Source organism: Ahaetulla prasina, chromosome 12 (assembly GCF_028640845.1).
Source record: "Ahaetulla prasina isolate Xishuangbanna chromosome 12, ASM2864084v1, whole genome shotgun sequence".
Taxonomy (NCBI): domain Eukaryota; kingdom Metazoa; phylum Chordata; class Lepidosauria; order Squamata; family Colubridae; genus Ahaetulla; species Ahaetulla prasina.
The window spans coordinates 114,518-132,304 of record NC_080550.1 but is presented as its reverse complement, the minus strand read 5'-3'; the positions used below and the strand labels follow the sequence as shown (position 1 = coordinate 132,304).

Genomic DNA, 17,787 nt, shown 5'->3' with positions numbered 1-17,787 from the left:
AAGAGATGCGCCCCCGGACGGAACCTTCATACGCGTCAGCGAGTTCCAGCCGGGCGGTTATGGCCGGCGCGATAGCGGCGGTGACTCGGCAGGCGTCTGACATCATCAGTGCCTGCCGCGGAGTGGTCTTCGTGTTCCCCAATTCGGACGCCTCCGCTTGAGAAACGAGTCCTGCGGGCGGGCGGGCGCTGCAGTCGCGCGCGCAGCGAAAGTTGCCGGGGCTCCCAAAAGGGGTCATCCCGGGGGCCGCCTGCCCAACAGTCTTAGCGAGTAACCGCCACGTTCTGACGGAGATAAGCCAGCAAGTGCCGGCCGCAGAATTCCTCCGCCTGCGGTATCGGTGCTTTGGTTCCGCCGTCGCCATTTTGGATGCCTGGCTCTTGCTGCTGTCGCCGCCATCGCTGCAGGGACCCGGCCCGGTGAGTGTGCGCTCGGGGAAAGGCGGGAGACTGGACCGGAATGCTCCCCAAGGCGGAGGCGCGTCTCGAGTCCCCTCTCGCGGCTGGTTGAGCTTTTCCCGGCGGTTTGGCCTGGCCCTTTTCCTCACGGGAGGCGAGGGCCCGGACTCGGGTCAGCCCCAATATCGTCTTCGGCCGTCGTGCCCCGGAGAACCGGCCCGGCCCCGAGGACGCTGCCCAGACCCACCTTCGCTGTCCCGCTCGGGAAAACCCGGAACGGCGGCGCTGCCGGGTAGCTCTCCTCCAGAATAGTCGGATAGCTATGCGGCCATCAGGGACTTCCGACATTGGGACCAGCCCCGGGGATTGTTCTCCGAGGAGAAGCAGTTTGTGTTCTTTTTGATCCTGTTCCCGAGTGGCCGTTTTGCAAGTTGGAGTTGTGAGCGTTCTGGCTTTTTTTCCCGTTAGTCAAAATGCTTCAGCCTTCTGATTGCCTTCTTCCAGCTCATTCCTTTTTCCAAGATCTGCATGTAGCATTTCAGGGCAATTGATCAGCTACGAACCTGAAAAGCTAAGACCCCCTCAAAGGAGGGAAGGGGTCTCTTCCAAAACTTTGAAGATAAAAGGGAAATTGAGAGGTCTTTCAAGTGCAGCTCTGAAGTTAAATGTTAGGTAGGATTAGCTATTGACCATGGGTGAATATGTGCCATGCTTTGGTTAGCGCTTCTGCTGATGTTGCTACGTGGGAGCATCTTGTGACAAAACAAAATTTTATTTGCAATATTGGATATTGTGATTTGACTATTAAGATTCTTCTTGGGCTCAGATATGTATGATTTGAACATGCTTTTGAATTCATGGCTTCTGTTAAGTAACGGTTCAGGCCTATGACTGGCTGAGCTTTTGCCTACCTTCAGCTGGTACCCCCAGTTGCAATTTTGGGGAACAGTAATTTCCTCACATCATTTTGTGCTTTTATTACCACAACACACACTACATGAGGCCACCTTTGATGATAATTCAAGAATTGACTTAGTCAGAATGCAGCACCATAGGTAATAGCAGGTATAGTATATTGTATAATCTGAAGTTTCCAAAACCAATTAAAAGTACTGGTCTCAACCTATAAGGCCTGATTCCTAGGTACTCTCCTCCAGTTCAGATCAACCCATCCTGTGCATTCATGTCCATACCCCCCCACCCACCCACCCCCCGCCATAGGAAGGTAAAGTATTGGGAGGGGGCAGAGGCAGTTCTCAGTTGTGGCCCCAATATAATAGAACAGCCTTCCCCCTCAGGTGCATTTGTCCCGCAGCCATGAAGAAAATGTGTACTACGGAGCAAATTCTTGCTTTCATCTCTCCTTCTATACCAGCAGCCCCCAACCTTTTTGGCACCAGGGACCAGTTCTGTGGAAAGAGATTTTTCTGCAGACAGGAGGGGGAGGGGTGTTTCTGCTTACTGCCTGCTTCCCATGGATGGGGCTTCACTTGTTTGCGTGGACTAGTTTCTGGCATGCTACAGACCAGTGCCAGTTCACAGACTAGGGGCTGGAGACCCCTGTTCTATACAATTGTCTATAGTAGATCATTTTAATTTGTTCCATCACACAGCTTTATTTTACAGTGTTGTTAGTTCTTCTCTGACTCAATCTTAAATGTAATACAATTTAATAAATCCTAAACTAACCTCTAAATTTCCATGTTGTGGAGGGAAAATCTCCTAGGAATGCGTATGATATTTTTCAGGAACAGAAAGGGAAGTTTGTTGTAAGCAAACTCCTCTGAAAAGAATTTGTATTTAAAAAATTTGCCTGTGTCTATGAAAATGGATCTTGTAAAATACTATCTGAGTTAGTTCATCACCGTATATGTGATGAAAACCATAGTTTATAGCATGCTACATATAGCATGCTACACCACCAAATAAATCATAGCATAATTTAGTACATTGTGTGAAGTATTTTGGTGACAGATTTTGTATCCATTTTCTTTTGTAAGGTCAAGGTAGTACATGTGGGAGTCTCCTTTTAATCTTTCCCCCAAGTAACCATCTTGTAACATTTATTAGTTATTATTAATTAGTTTATTAGATTAGGCTGGAAGAGTAACAGGACCAACGACAATGAATGCAATCCATGGTTGAATTACAGAACTTTAACCTGGGTCCCCCAGATTATATATTAACTATTAGATTCCCCTAGCTTTCAGCGTGAATATTTTAGGTTAATCCAATCAATTAAAGCTATATTTTAGGGCGATGCATCAATCCAACCCTAATATCACATATTTGTATATGGGATTCCCATTACATCTTAAAAAAGCATTACTGAAAGTACACCAAGTACATCTTGGTGTACCTTAAGTAATGCTGCTTCTGCTGAATGGCTCCTTATTCAAACACTGGATCTAAATAATGAAAATAGTTGGAAGACTGCTAACACAGATGTCTTTGAACAGTCTTTTTTTATTTTGGTTAGCAGAGCTCCATCCACAAGCAATGGGGAATACATCTTAGATTTGTCATCTTAGATTTAAGATTTTGAAAAAGCTAGTCTAACTCTAAACAAAACTTGCTTCTGGTAGCTGGGGAAGGGAATGGTTGATAATTAACCACGTTTTTGGATACCATATCCGTCTTCTGATGTGTCACACTGAAAAACAGTGTGATAAGTTTGCCCTGATGATGTGAAGAGATTGCAGAGGGTGTTGTGAGAGGCAGGTATATGTAAAGGAGCATGCTTGGAGAAGTAAACAAGTGAAACTGAGTAAATTATAGTTGTATTGATGTTCTTTTAGATTTTAGGCAAGACTTCTGTAATTCTGTAGTTTGGTTGGCATTGAACTACAGAAATTGCTAGAAAAATCACAAATAATTTGTAAAAACCACAAAGAGGTAACAAGCATTGGAATAGCCATGCCAAAGGTGCTACATGGGTTGTTAAGCAAGAACCTCACATGGCCTTGACTTTGGACTTCCTGCCAGCTTCCTAACTGACTTTGTTTTTGGGAAGCTAGCAGGGAATATCAGAAATAAAGTGATTGTGGCACACTGCGATGTGATAGTTTTAAGCTGGGGGCTGAGTGCCCGGATCGCAATGACACAATCACAGAGACCCGGTAATGGCTGCAACTCCAATCACTGGTAATAACTACCAGTCATATTTTGGTATTTGAATAGTTGCTGAACAAGTGATCCTAACCTGAAGTCCACCTGTATCTGTCTGGAACAAATATATCCATATTTTTATTTTTACTAGTAGGAAATACAGATACATTCTATTTTAATTCTAGGGGGTATTCTTTGTCAGTAGTAGAAGTGTTATTTCCACACATTCATGGGTTGCACTCTGTAGAATAGTCTGAGACTGCTGGTTTAGGATGGCAGCCCTAAATTAACCATAAGAAATACTGGAAATGGAAACAAGATTACCAAAGAGGTTATTATTTGGAAAATTCTGCAATGGTCATATGTCTGCAGCCATTGATTTCATCTATTTTCCATTTATTAGAGGATGCCAGCCCCCATCAGACTCCGGGAGTTGATCCGGACCATCCGGACTGCACGCACACAGGCAGAAGAAAGAGAGATGATTCAGAAAGAATGCGCTGCTATCCGATCATCCTTTCGAGAAGAGGACAACACATACCGCTGCCGGAATGTAGCTAAATTGCTATACATGCATATGTTGGGCTATCCTGCCCACTTTGGACAGGTGAGCCACCTTCTTTTGAAACGTTAAACAGGTGAGCACTTACAGATCCTTGAAATCTAGACCCTGGACATGCAGCATTCACATTTGATGGGCAGCCTTACAGTTTTTACCCTTTTGAGTGTGGGAGAAAACTTCTGGAAACTCCTGCAGGAGAGGGATACTAGAGAGGAAGAGGTTCTCAGTTTCCATTGATGACCAAAAAATACTTCTCCACATTATACGATGGCATGGATTTTGTTTCATGGCAGCCCTTGTTACTTCAGAAAAATAGGAGAATGGATATTATTCAGCCAAAAGGCCCTTCCCCAGGTTGGTCTTTTCCAAATAAGGTATTATTCAGGTATTAAGTCAGCTTTAATCTGACTTGGAACAAATGGATCCCCTTTCCTCCCCCCAGATATGAGATGATGCACCTATTTCTCATGCCATACCATTCTGCAGAATTGATCAAGCACATTGAAACTGGTCTTCAATTTGTATAATAGGATAGCAGAGGCAGCTGCAGACACCATCCATCATTACATAATTTTTCCCCCTGGTGTATTATTTTCCTATTGCCTGATGGGTGTAGTTGCTTCTTGAAAACTGCTCATGGAGCACACAGTGAATCTACCTTTGCAATATTTCTGTAGCAACAGCTCCTACAAATAGAGAAAACGGCATTGAGGCTGCACATTAGACCTTTAAACTACACCTGTTTACTCCTGTCAGCCTCAGTTATGCCAAAACCGCATCAGTATGCAATTAAGGTAACTTTCTCATTTAATTTCTCTAAATCCTCTTTTGAGATAGTTCTCTAAGTGCTTTAAAAATATTTGAGATCCTGTGAGTCTAAGGGCAGTATGTGTAATTCACATTTCTGACTTAGTAATCTTGAGGTGGATATAATCATTATGCTATGTGATAGGTTTTACTTTTTCGTTGCTTGACAGCTGCTTTTCTTATATCCTGTGGGTTTTGCCCAAAACAGGGCATGGGGGGATTTGACATCCTTGCTTGGTTTTTCTTTTTGTAGTTGTGTTTTGAAAACTAATAAAAGTGAGCTTTTTGCAGTGTTATAAACTTTACTCGCTCTAGAATGGGGGTTGAGCTAGAAGATTACAGTTGGTTAGCCTGGTGCTTGTTCAGTTTAAATTATGTTTTTATTGAATATTGTGAGCTGCCTGGGATTTCCATGTGAGAATGGTGGCCAAACATATACCTATATGCATACATCATTACTGTAGGAATCTACAATCTTTTTTATTGGCTTGCCAAGGCAAGGGAGGAGCATGTGGAATTGGAGATGCCTTGAGAATTTCCATTCATTTGCAGCCCAACTAACACATTATCCTTTTCTAAGGGAAATGTTTATTTTTGGTCATTGCTGCCCTGTAGACACAGATTTTATTTCTCCAGTAGCAGTCGAGGCTGATCTGAGCATTGGAAACACAAGAGTGTCAGGCAGCCAATGTTCTCCAAGTTTGTTCACAGCCTTGAATTTTTGGGTGGGGATCACTTTGGCCATGCAAAGATCTTTCTGTAATAAAAATGCTAAAGCTTAAACAGGCTTCCACTATCCCCCTTGCAGCTGGAGTGCCTAAAGCTGATTGCCTCTCAGAAATTCACAGACAAGCGCATTGGATATCTTGGAGCCATGTTACTCCTGGATGAGAGGCAGGATGTTCATCTCCTCATGACCAATTGCATCAAAAAGTAAGGCTGCTTGCTTTCCTGGGACTGAGGGTGGAAGTAAGAAATCTTGATCTTGATTGGGACTTGATTCTCTGCAGTCTGTGTTCTCCTACCTCAGACAGAAAAGAGAAGCGTTCCTGCATAGAATGTAAGAGACAGCCAGGTAGTTGAGTTGAGCTGGGACAGAACACAAACTTCCCACTCGCGACATGTAGTAGTCTGACGTACCATTATGTGCATGAGGTGGCTTGGCACTCAAACTAGTGATTCTTGGCCAGAGGCTTCCAGAGACTTTAACTCTCTGTTGGTTGAGAAACTGTTTCATTTGCAATGCACACACAGTTGAGTTTGGCTGTCCAGAAACAACATCTGATGCACTTCCTCCCCCAGTTTCTGGCCTCTTCCTGGTAGTTCCTTGACCCATTGCTTTCTCCATCTGCAGTGACCTTAATCACAGCACACAGTATGTGCAGGGCTTGGCACTCTGCACCTTGGGCTGCATGGGCTCTTCTGAAATGTGCCGGGACCTTGCTGGGGAGGTGGAGAAGCTTCTGAAGACTTCTAACTCCTACCTGAGGAAAAAGGTACCTCATTGAGAGACTAAGTGGTGTTTTTCTGCCATTAGTGGCTGGTGAAATAGTCTTTCTTCTTACATGAAGACTTTGGCTTACTTCATTTCAACTGTTGGGAAGGAGGCTGTATTTATGGGACCATTTCCCTAGTTGTTGCCTTTCTCTTGGCTCCGTCTATGTCCTATTCTTGCAGGCTTCAAATGTTTCTGCCCCAATCTTGTAAATTCCAGAACTTGAATAAAATTCAAATAAAAGAGCCTATTTCTTTGGGGAGCACTGAAAAGGTACTTAAAATGCACCAATTCATTTACAGGCGGCCCTGTGTGCGGTTCATGTCATCAGGAAAGTGCCTGAGCTGATGGAGATGTTTTTGCCAGCCACAAAAAACCTGCTGAATGAGAAGAACCATGGTAATAATTCTTTTTAGCCACAGCATCTTTCCATAACATTGTGGTGTAGTAGCCACATAAAATGTGGGTTCATGTGCTCCTTCACACAGGTGTCCTTCACACCTCTGTTGTCCTCCTCACTGAAATGTGTGAAAGAAGTCCAGACATGCTTGCCCACTTCAGAAAGGTGAGACCATGTGAGAATTTTGTGCAGTTGGGTTCCTGTCTTGTCCTTTGAGCAAGAAGAATAAGCTGCTGGTCCTGGTTGTGGCAAGATGTTTCCTGATTGTGGGCCAGGATGTGTATTTCACGCCCTGTAGATACACCCATGATAAACGGCTCCCCTTTCCACCTGTTAGAATCTCTTAGACTTGTTGTTTTATGAACAAATGGCCTATCAGATGTAACTGAAAGCAATGTATGCCAAGGCAGGAACTGCTTCTGCTGCTACTTCCATCGCTTAGCCCCGAGGTTGGAGTGGACTAGCCTTTGCCTGGCACCAGTGGATGCAAAGGGAAGAAGCCATTGTCCCTTGGGGAAGGCAGTGGTTGGGAGAGGAGAACCCTCAGCATCTTGAGTGTCCTGGCTGCCTGAGTCTAGGCTGGTGATGGTGGTTGATGCTGCAAGTTGAGTCTTCTCTGCACAGTACTTACCTTCATCTCTTTTGTCCCCTTTCTCTGCTTGGAATCCTGCTCTGGTGGGTTAGAATGAAAAGGTAAGAAGGTGCTCCCAATTCCCTGCTTCCGCCCCACCCCACCCCCCAACGCAGTGCATGCTTTGCTGTAGGCTGCTATAGGCCAATGCTCCGCCTGCTGCTCTTCCTGCTCTCTGCTGGATTAACCCTGCTAGTCTAGACTTGGACAGACTCGCATTGCTGTAACCGCAACACTTTGCTACCGTTTTTCTGGTGTGTTTTCATAGGATGTGTGTCGTGGCAAAAGAGGCAGAGAGAAGGATGGGCTGGGTTCCAAACATTTCAGGGCTGAATTCAGTGGGCTCCTATCAATAACCTATTCAGAGATTTTTGTCATCAGTCTTATGACAACACCCCACCCCACCATTTTACATATTGCAACTGCCACCTTTCTTAGTTTCTGTGCTGAGATGTGGACTGTTGCCATCCAACAGTAATGCATTAAAAAATAACCCTAAGGGTTAAGCTGGGGAGAAGCTAAGCAAAGAGGCTTTTCTTTCTGGGAAATCCGTCAAATAGAACCACAGGTCGTAGAGTCCAAAATCCAACTCTTGGTATCTGTTCTTTTCAGCTTGTACCTCAGCTTGTTCGCATTCTGAAAAACCTTATTATGTCAGGCTATTCTCCGGAGCACGATGTTTCGGGTATCAGTGACCCCTTTCTGCAGGTTAGTTGTTTTGAAGGGAAGGAGCAGAATTGGCTTGCTCTGTAAGGCATCTTCAGGAACCCGAAACAACAAATGTTATCATTTCCAGGTTCGAATCCTGCGGTTGCTGAGAATTCTTGGCCGAAATGATGATGACTCCAGTGAAGCAATGAATGACATTCTTGCACAGGTGAGAGGATTGTGGGCAAGTGGTTGGGAAGTCTTGGACTGGAAACCAGAAAATTGTAAACCATCCTCTGTATTCCAGGTGGCCACAAACACGGAAACAAGCAAAAATGTGGGAAATGCCATTCTTTATGAAACCGTCTTAACTATCATGGACATAAAGTCTGAGAGCGGCCTGAGAGTACGTCACTTTGGCTTTGTGGGTCCCCAAGGAAAAATGGCTGCCACATTGGAGCATCGCTTTTCCAGGCTTCCTCAGGAGCACCAGAACTTTTCAGAAGGAAAAGTCTGATTGGGGCACCAGTGGGATTTGGCTATATGCTTTAATTCCTTGGTTGACCAATGTCTTGCCTTGCTACTCCCGATCTGCCTTCCTCCCCCACTGACATTTTCTGTTGGATAGCAGAAAATTCTGACAAATGATGTTCTTTGTGACCTTATCTATTTCTGTCTCTCTGCAGGTGCTGGCTATTAACATTCTTGGTCGGTTTTTACTCAATAATGACAAGAATATAAGGTAAGCCTATCAATGCATGTTATGCTTGGAACTGGCCTGCCATTCTGGTCAGCACCAGGATCTCTTTAAGTGTGGCCAGGAAGATATTTTCTGCTCACTCCAATACAGTAGTTCAATCTAGGTTCTTTTGCCGCAATGAGATATTTTGATTGCTTAGCTGGCCAAAATTGATTCTGGGAGCTTTGAGTAGATTTGACTGCCCCTTTGCTTTCTGCAGGAGCTCTTCAGTGTGGTCCAGTGCAGAGCAGCCTCCATCATGTAAAGCATTCGTTTCTTGTTTCTCAGATATGTAGCCTTGACATCCTTGTTGAAAACTGTGCAGACTGACCACAATGCTGTCCAGCGACACCGGAGCACCATTGTGGATTGCTTAAAGGATCTGGATGTCTCTATCAAACGGTGAATGAAGCTGGAACAGAAGGCCAGGCTGTGATCACAGATTACTCTTTAGCTGCTCTGTGTTTCTTCCGCCTTTTTTTTTTTAACTAATCTTTCCCAGACAGCCAAGTACTATATCCAAAGTATTGTTTTCCCTAGGGTAAGATTCTGTAAGATTCTGCCTGCTTTTTGTACCAAGATGTGGATCTCAGCAGCCCTGGAGATTTTTGGAGTAATCTATCCATTATAGTAAATTTCTTTGTCCTTTGCTCTGGAGAAAAAAATAATGATGTGCCCTAAGAATAGTTTGCAGTTTTGCTTATTGTTTAAATGTTTTGATGTTGAGAACTAAATATTCATTGAAAACTTATCAGATTTGGAAGGCTGGGTAGAGTTGTAAGAGCCAATAGGGGTATGTGGCGCAGACGCTATAAAATTTAATTTTTCAAATCTCAGAGCATTTTACAGATGCTGCCCACAGTTTTAAAATGCAGTCCCACAATTGAAAAAATAAAAATGTTTGCACTTTTAAGACGCATCAGTAATTTTCAGGTTAGGTCTTATTCACTGATGTCTTTTTCATCTTTTCTAGCATTGAGGATATTACTTTTGCACCAAAAAAGAGATCTGCCTCCTACAGAATTTCAGCTTTGTGGAATTTTAAGTCAGTTTTGGGACAGATTTAATAAATTGTAGATAGAGAGTTAAGATGTCAGAAGAAAGAAGGGCTGTCTAGTAATTTGTTGTTATTGAACATAAATGTAAAAAAAAATGGTTATCTGCTGCAGTTTTAACGGATCTTTTAATTTTTCAGTAACTACTTAATGCAAGTTTTCTTGGTTGTTCGTTAAACTGTTCTAGGAAATCACTGTTGTTGAAGTATTGAAATGTCAGAGGTTGGTAGTCATTACTGCCTTGGAGTTGATCTCAAAGTTTAGGAAATTATCAGAACTGGGAATTGAAACGCATGGTTGATTGTGCTTAGCCATTGGAGGACAGGAAGGGTTGTTTCTGGATTGGGACCTATTCAAAATTTGATAATTTCATTGGCGAGGAAACAATCTGGCAGTGCTAAGAGATGTGGCCTCTTGATTCATGCAGATGTAGGATGACACTTGAGAATGACTTGGTAGACACAAGTCACTAAGCAAGCATACCTGTGGCCCCAGAAATACTCCCGGGGGGGTGGGGGGCATGGTTCTTACAGATCCCCAGCCTCTTCCTTCTGCATCAGGTGAAGTTGGGTGTCATTTCCTGATGATACCCTATGGCTAATGAATCCCTTTCATCTTTCACCTTTCCCAGGCGTGCAATGGAACTCAGCTTTGCTCTTGTGAATGGGAACAACATTCGGGGAATGATGAAAGAGTTGCTATATTTTTTGGATTCTTGTGAGCCTGAGTTCAAGGCTGATTGTGCATCAGGAATATTTCTTGCAGCAGAAAAGTAAGATTTCTTCTTAAGAGCTTCCATAGATTTGTTTATGGCTAGTCTTGCCATCCATTCTAATCTTGCCACCAACATTTACAACATGGGTGTTCAACCTTGTGGCTTGCCTGGGTCACATTGAGTGAAGAGGAATTGTCTTGGGCCTCATATAAAATATATAATACAGTTAATGTATATAAATCGCATAATGTTAAAAGTTTATGATCTTGTGGGGCTGCAGTACTAGCTGTCCAGGGCTGCAAATTGGACTTGCCTGATTTAGAGGCTGTGTTGTAGGAAAGCCTGCTGACTAACTGGTTGTATAAGAGGCTTTATCTCATGTAAAAGGGCTACCTTGGGTTTTACTAGTGCCTGGATTAGAAGCTGTTGACTGGAGAGACCTTTGCACTAAGCAAGGGAAATAATGGGTTCTTTGCCATTTGCAGTGAAACTCTTCCTTCTCTGACATCCACTCTTAGCTGCTGTGTTGACTTGAACAGCTACAGAAATTGCACTCCATTGGAGAAAGGGTGGTACGTTTGTGTGCTGGAATCATGTCATTAGGCCGTACTTCCTGCAAGATTGCCCAGATGCCATTGAGCACTGAACTAACGATCATCATCATCATCATCGCTCCCCCAGAAATCCCCCTTTGCCCCAGTGCAGGGTTTAACTTCAGTTCACAAATGTCTGCAACACAATCTAGATTACTGCAGTAATTGTGCTTGAATATGTGAGGAAATTTGGAAATTGTCGAGCAGATAGTGGCGTACAATCCTCTTTGAACATATGTTTGTTGATTTTCCAGATATGCTCCTTCTAAACGCTGGCACATAGATACAATCATGCGCGTCTTGACAACGGTAAGTATGGCTTCTACAGAGGCTTCACTATGATTTCATGTATGCACAGGCAACAGGCCTGTTTAGAAGCCCTTTCTCTGTCTCGGAACTGCAAGGCCACTTAAGAATCCCTCAGTACTTTCTCTTTATTCTATCAATGTGCAGTGGAAAACTCTTTTTCTGGGGGACAGCAGTTGGGAATGGAATTTCCATTGCTAAGTAATGCAAGGGGGAGGAAATGGGAGGGGCTGCAGGATGCAGGAGCACATGTGAGAGGCATCGATCAGGGAGGTGTGATGAAGGTTGGTTTCACGCATGCAACCTAGTGTCCGTCCGTCCGTCCCCCCCAACATACACAAATGAAACTCCACACACTTGCCTGCCCTTGCACCACTTGGTTTCCTATGGGCCGCAACCTGGTAGCCATCTGTGGAAAGAGGGTTGTGGCCTTCCCTGATGACTCTGCCGCTGACTTTCTGTGGGCGCTGGCAGGGAAGGTCACAAATAGCAACCAGGGTGCAGCAACCAGTGGGAAGCCCAAATGAGTTACCAAGTGCCTAGCTCTTGATTGTGCATATCAGAGGCTGCTGGAATGGGCAGAACTCTGAGGATTGGTCATAACCACCATTTGTTCAGTGCCATCATAACTTCCAACAGTCACTGACTGAGCTGTTTTGAGGAGAGTTGAACTATGGAATTTTGCAAACTATTATGCTGGTATAGCATTTTACTTTATTAGTTTAATCACTTTTATCTGACTACTTGGAATCAGTCTGATTGTAATTGATTTATACAGTTGAACTTTCTATCGATTATATTTTTATATAATACACCCACACCCACCCACTTGGGTATATAATTTGCTGGTCCAACATCTGTAGCTTCCCCTTTCTAAGTGTCAAACTGTGGCTAAGGTGGAATACCGTCACTTTTTCCCACCCACTCCAGGCAGGGAGCTACGTTCGTGATGATGCTGTGCCCAACCTTATCCAGCTCATTACCAACAGCATGGAGATGCATGCCTACACTGTACAGAAACTCTACAAAGCCATTCTGGGAGATTATTCCCAAGTAAGTCCTGTGGGGGTGGGCGGGGACACTCTTGATTGGTAGAGAACATGGCTGAACTGTCAACTGTCACTTTTCCTTCTCCTCTGCTAGCAACCCCTGGTACAGGTGGCTTCCTGGTGCATTGGTGAATATGGAGATCTCTTGGTATCCGGTCAGTGTGAGGAGGAAGAGCCAATCCAGGTTTGTTGACTGGAGGAGGGAAGAGGATGGTTTCTGGGGCGTGAGGTTTTGGCCAGGCAGCTGCTTTCCCTGGTTCCTTACCCCTGTCCAAACCTCTGGTTTGTCCAGGTCACAGAGGATGAAGTCCTTGATGTTCTGGAAAGTATCCTTGTCTCCAACTTGACAGCATCAGTCACACGGGGCTATGCCCTCACCGCCATTATGAAACTGTCAACGCGGTTCACTTGCACAGTCAAGTGAGTCCTCTGGGGTATGGAAGAGGTTTGCCTTTGCAACTGAGTCTCTAGTGCTCTGCTTAAAAGCTTCTGAAAAGAGCCAAACTCTCCACGAAGCTGGCATTTGGAAGAGGAGTCTCCAGCACCCTGTTCTCTGTTGAACCTCAGAGGAAAACTTTGTGACAGAAGTCAGATGTTTCCATGGGCAATCCATTCAGTGCCACCAGGGCCATGGTAGTTGTGTCTCAAACCTGCTGTAGCAAAAGGCTTGGGACTGGCAGGCCTGCTAAAGTAAGCTCTTTGCTGCCTTCACCATTTCTTCCCTCTTCCCTTTCTCTCTCTGTAGTCGCATTAAGAAGGTGGTCTCTATATATGGCAGCAGCATTGATGTGGAGCTCCAGCAGAGGGCAGTGGAGTACAATGCCTTATTCAAAAAGTATGACCACATGAGGTGAGTACTGGAGGCCCAGGTCTTGTTGCCTTTCCGAACTTCATTGTCCAATGGTGCACCTTGAGATACGTGTGATGAGACAGAAGAGGGACCCTTGCTGAAAGATAGACTTGATATTGCAGCTCTTTATGCATTATCTTTGCTCAGTCAGGTCTCCTGCTATTGTCCTGAAATAATGAGTGGCTCTATTGAAGAGCAAATACTTATTTGGAGGATAGTTATTGTCTTCTAATTAGTTTAGAAGTCACATTTCCAGTATGGGCAGATAGTAGTAGGCAGTATAAGATTATCTAAGAAACACTTCTAAAATTTAAGAATACTTATCATGCATCTCTGGGAGTGTTATCAATCGTAACTGGCCACTTCCTAAATTCTTTGCAAAACTACATCTCTGGCTGAGTTCACGTAGCATTGTTCTTATGCAGTATGTTGTGCCTAACAGAAAACCGCTATTATTGATCTGTTTGCTATGTCCTAAACACACATTACAAGTGCCTGCTGCCAGCTGAAAGACCTTAATTGATGGCTTGATGTGCCTCTGCTACAGAAAGGCATTTTGGGGGCATTCTTGTTCCTTGATCAGAGAGACCCTCTGCAACAGGGGCAACTGCCTTCTACTGCAGTTCTCCATGTGAATAGAACCATAGGATTTTATTACCTTGCTCCCTTGCAGGTCAGCTCTGCTTGAACGTATGCCAGTTCTGGAGAAATTGGCAGCTAACGGTCCTACAGATGTTACTCAGCCTAATGGGGAAGCAGAGCCAACAATCTTGGAGACCAAGCCGCCTCTGTCCAGCCTGCCACCAGCCAGCCAGGTAAGAAAAGTCAATGTTTTGTGGAATTCATGCTCTCAAAAAGAGTGGCTGCAAGAGTGACTTAAACTACCATAAATATCAGTTGCTACTCCTCTTCAGAAATTCCCTAGCTTAGCTGCTTCCCTGGGTGTTTTCTTCTGAGTTGCATGCTCTTTTGTCTAGATAGGTTAATGGGCTGTCTCCGTGTTTTTCGTTAGGCAAATGACCTGCTGGATCTTTTGGGAAGCAATGACATCACTCCTGTCATATCAACAGCCCCTTCCAGCAAGGCAGCTTCTGCTGGTGGGGAGCTGCTGGACCTCCTTGGGGATCTCAATCCAACAACAGGTGAAATCCTGTGTTCAGGTGGGAGAAAAACCGGATGGTGGGAAGCTCAGTTTTGGGGAGCCATAGGGCTTTCTGTGTTGCTTTTGCAGGTCCTCCAGCTCCAGCCCCACAGATACCACAGCCTCCATTTCTGTTGGACGGACTTTCTTCACCACCCATCTTCAATGATATACCTTCTGGTGAGAATGTAGAACGCTCTGGACATGAGGAGCTAGGCTGATATATGGAAAGAGATTGCTAACATATAGAAATGTATACAGCTCGTTTCTATTGAAGATATTTCCCAAGATGAATGAGAACCCCAATCAAAAACAGAAGAGTATTGCTGATCAAACTACTGTTGCAAACAAGCCAGCTTCTTGTGGGGTTGAGGTGTAATATTGATTACCATAGCCTGGTTTTCTAGAGCCAGCATGGTATCATGGTGAAGGTATCAGACTAGAAACAGGAGTCTGTGAATTCTAGATCCACCTTAGGCACAAAGCCAGCTGGGTGGCCTTGGCCAGCCTTAGGAAGGAGGCAATGGCAAGCCCCTTCCAAAGACCTTGCCAAGAAGACCACAGGGACCAGTCCAGGCAGTTGCCAGGACACCACTCCAGAATTAAAATAAGAATGAAACAATAGCCAAGCATTCCCCTGCAGCATGGTTTCCCACATCCCCGCCTGTGAGGGTGTTGAAATCTGAGCTTCTAAAAAGTAAGGGAGGTTGCTGGCGGTCCCAGGACTTGAGCAGTGCTGCTTCTCCACAGGCATTCCTCCAATCACAGCCTACAACAAGAACGGGCTAAAGATTGATTTTGCTTTTGAACGCTCCAACACCAACCCCAGTGTCACCGTCATCACCATACAGGCCTCCAACAGCACTGATGTGGACATGACAGATTTTGTTTTCCAGGCTGCGGTACCAAAGGTGGGTCAGGTCTTAGGCTAACCTAAGATGTGGTTTGGCCATCAGAAGACTGCTGCTAGCAGCCTTGCAGAATGTTTCTGTGAGGGCTTGCTTGGCATTGCCAGGAAATCAGCCTGGCTCCCTTATTTGTTCCTCTGTAGACATTCCAGCTGCAGCTTCTGTCTCCGAGCAGCAGCAGCATCCCAGCATTTAACACAGGGACCATCACACAAGTCATCAAAGTCCTGAATCCGCAAAAGGTATACAAGTGAGGCAGTTCTCCAGCCTCCCTTCAGATGGCCTTTAGCTGGGGTTGTTCAGTTTGAAGAGGGAGGCACAAAGGAAGCAAGAGAGCCTTGGGCAAAGGAAGTTGTGGCTTTTGCTTCTTCGCTCGACTACTCTCTTGGTATCTTATCTGGCTAGGGCTGGACATTGGCTCCCCTCCATTCCCTGCTCAGTTTTCACCTCTCTGGTTTTTTGCAGCAACAGCTCCGCATGCGGATCAAGCTGACATACAACCACAAGGGCTCAGCAATGCAGGACCTGGCAGAGGTCAACTCTTTCCCCCCCCAGTCCTGGCAGTGAGCTCTGCTCTCCTCACCCTACCTGATTGGCCAAAGGAACGTCGGGCAGAGCCTGTGACTCCAGAAGTTCCCCAGCCTCCCCGTGGCTGGGAGAGCTGCTGCTGCTGCTGCTGCTGCTGCTGCTGCTGCAGAGGACGAGGAGCACTGGCCTTGCTCATCCTGAAGCATCTCTTTCGAACCTTGCACACTCTCTTCCCCCTCCTGAACTGCTGAGCCCCATCCACCACAGACGCCACGTTCCCTTGTTTGGGGAAGGGGGGGCACATTGGGACATGTGTTCTCTCCCCCCTCCCCTGAGAAGGGGGCTGCTGCTGCTGCTATTGCCGCCTTGTGTCCAGCAGATGGGTGGGTGAGATGGGTTTGGGTTTGGCTTGGCTCCTTCTTACCGGGTTACCATCTTTAGACGCTTTTGTTCAAGGAAGCTGGTGCCCTTCTTTTCTCCTTGGGTTCCCCTGACGTTGGGGCCCTTTTCTACACATGACTGCACCCTTGGTGAGCAGTGATTTGAGCCCTGTATGGATCTGCTGTTCTGGACAGAAACGCTACTTAGAGGAATTGGCAGGACATTGGGCAGTGAAGCCAAGCCCATTTTGGGCCAGTGCCTCTTTGAAGAAGCATCATGATGGACAAGACTGACTGCTCTAGCAAGTCGTTTTTCAATGTGCCCCATCCCAAATCTCGGACCTCCTTTTGTCTGTTCCTTGGCTGTCAGCTGTGGTAGGATGAGTAGAAAGGAAGAGTGTGTTCCTGGGCAAACGTCTTAGAGATGGAGTGGGGCCCCCATTAGCTGCAGAAAGACTCATCTCAAATTCCACTGCAAAGCTGCTTCCCGCTCCAAACCCCCCCCCCTTTCATTTCCTGAGTCTGTCAGTCCTGGGTTCCATTTGAATTTGTTCTTCTGGGACATTAGTGTTGTATCTGTAATACTGGCACTGAAATAAAGACCATCTGGTTTAATGAGATGTCCTGCTTTTAATAACTGGTTTGGAACTTCATGTCCTAAATGGGGAGTGCAGTGATCCAAAAGTTCAGCAAGATTTCACAAGAATTAGTCCTAATGCAGAAGTGAAAGACTAAGAAAAGTGTTTATAAAGGAGTCTTGTATTCCTATCCTGGATCCCTGCCTACTTTGCAGAAAAAGCAACGGATCTGCTTCTAGTAAGTATGAGGGGTCTTTGTTTTCCAAGAACTGGGCACCATGGCATAGCAAATCTGTACACAATACAGTTTATGAACCAGGTTAATAGTATTGCACCCCTTCCCTAACAGGCTACTGCTCTGAGTCAACTCTGCCCTTCTAGATTTATGATGTTCCCACATGCATATTTTTACCACTCGGCCCTTATTACTCAATTCAAACAAAAGTCTCAAGCTTTCCCCAAAGTTCTGGCAGTAGTTGGGAGGAGCTGCTGTTTCACTCTGGTTGCTCCTTTCCTAGTTGCTATCAAGCTTCAGGCAGGACTCCCACCAGAATATACTGCTCAAGCTAGTTTGTGGATACAGCTAGTCCTTGACTTAGGATATTTAGCAACCAGTTATGATCAGAAAGGGTGTTTTATGGAACATAAAGTACTTCTGCCAGGTAAAAGGTGGTCCCCATACAGTCACAGCCACATTTCAAGTGTTTGGCAACCAGTTCACATCGATGATCAGTTGCTTCCCCGCAAAGTCAGTTGAGAAGCCAGCAGGGAAAGATTTCAAGTGAAAGGGCTAAAGGAAGCTGAAATCCTTTGGGAGGTCAGGGAATGGAACTGAAATTTTCAGGATTTCAGCTCGGTTCCTGCAGTCCAATGAAGGATTTTCCCTCCATGCATGA

At 45.2% G+C, this 17,787-nt stretch overlaps 1 protein-coding gene across 2 annotated transcripts; it reads left to right on the top strand.

Moving 5' to 3' along the window:
* The first annotated feature begins 151 nt into the window (after positions 1 to 151).
* On the top strand, positions 152 to 16,933 carry AP1G1 (adaptor related protein complex 1 subunit gamma 1). Of its 2 annotated transcripts, XM_058155633.1 has the most exons (23): positions 152 to 419; positions 3,910 to 4,113; positions 5,684 to 5,808; positions 6,230 to 6,371; positions 6,673 to 6,769; positions 6,859 to 6,935; positions 8,014 to 8,109; positions 8,198 to 8,278; positions 8,357 to 8,455; positions 8,736 to 8,791; positions 9,077 to 9,190; positions 10,475 to 10,615; positions 11,406 to 11,460; positions 12,388 to 12,510; positions 12,601 to 12,690; positions 12,799 to 12,926; positions 13,252 to 13,356; positions 14,030 to 14,171; positions 14,369 to 14,498; positions 14,588 to 14,677; positions 15,248 to 15,408; positions 15,549 to 15,647; positions 15,871 to 16,933. In XM_058155633.1, exons 2-23 carry the CDS (start codon positions 3,913 to 3,915, stop codon positions 15,970 to 15,972), a joined length of 2,454 nt encoding a protein of 817 aa, XP_058011616.1. In that variant the 5' UTR covers positions 152 to 419; positions 3,910 to 3,912; the 3' UTR covers positions 15,973 to 16,933. The 2 variants fall into 2 exon arrangements, with proteins under 2 accessions (XP_058011616.1, XP_058011617.1); XM_058155634.1 differs by lacking the exon at positions 8,357 to 8,455.
* The last annotated feature ends 854 nt before the right edge of the window (positions 16,934 to 17,787 follow it).

What these genes read in the sequence shown, in the direction of transcription:
- AP1G1 (XM_058155633.1), top strand. Translation starts at nt 3,913, where the DNA reads ATGCCAGCCCCCATCAGACTCCGGGAGTTGATCCGGACCATCCGGACT. An exon ending in TCAGTGACCCCTTTCTGCAG is followed by an intron (nt 8,110 to 8,197) that starts GTTAGTTGTTTT and finishes TATCATTTCCAG; the next exon opens with GTTCGAATCCTGCGGTTGCT. An exon ending in AATAATGACAAGAATATAAG is followed by an intron (nt 8,792 to 9,076) that starts GTAAGCCTATCA and finishes CTTGTTTCTCAG; the next exon opens with ATATGTAGCCTTGACATCCT.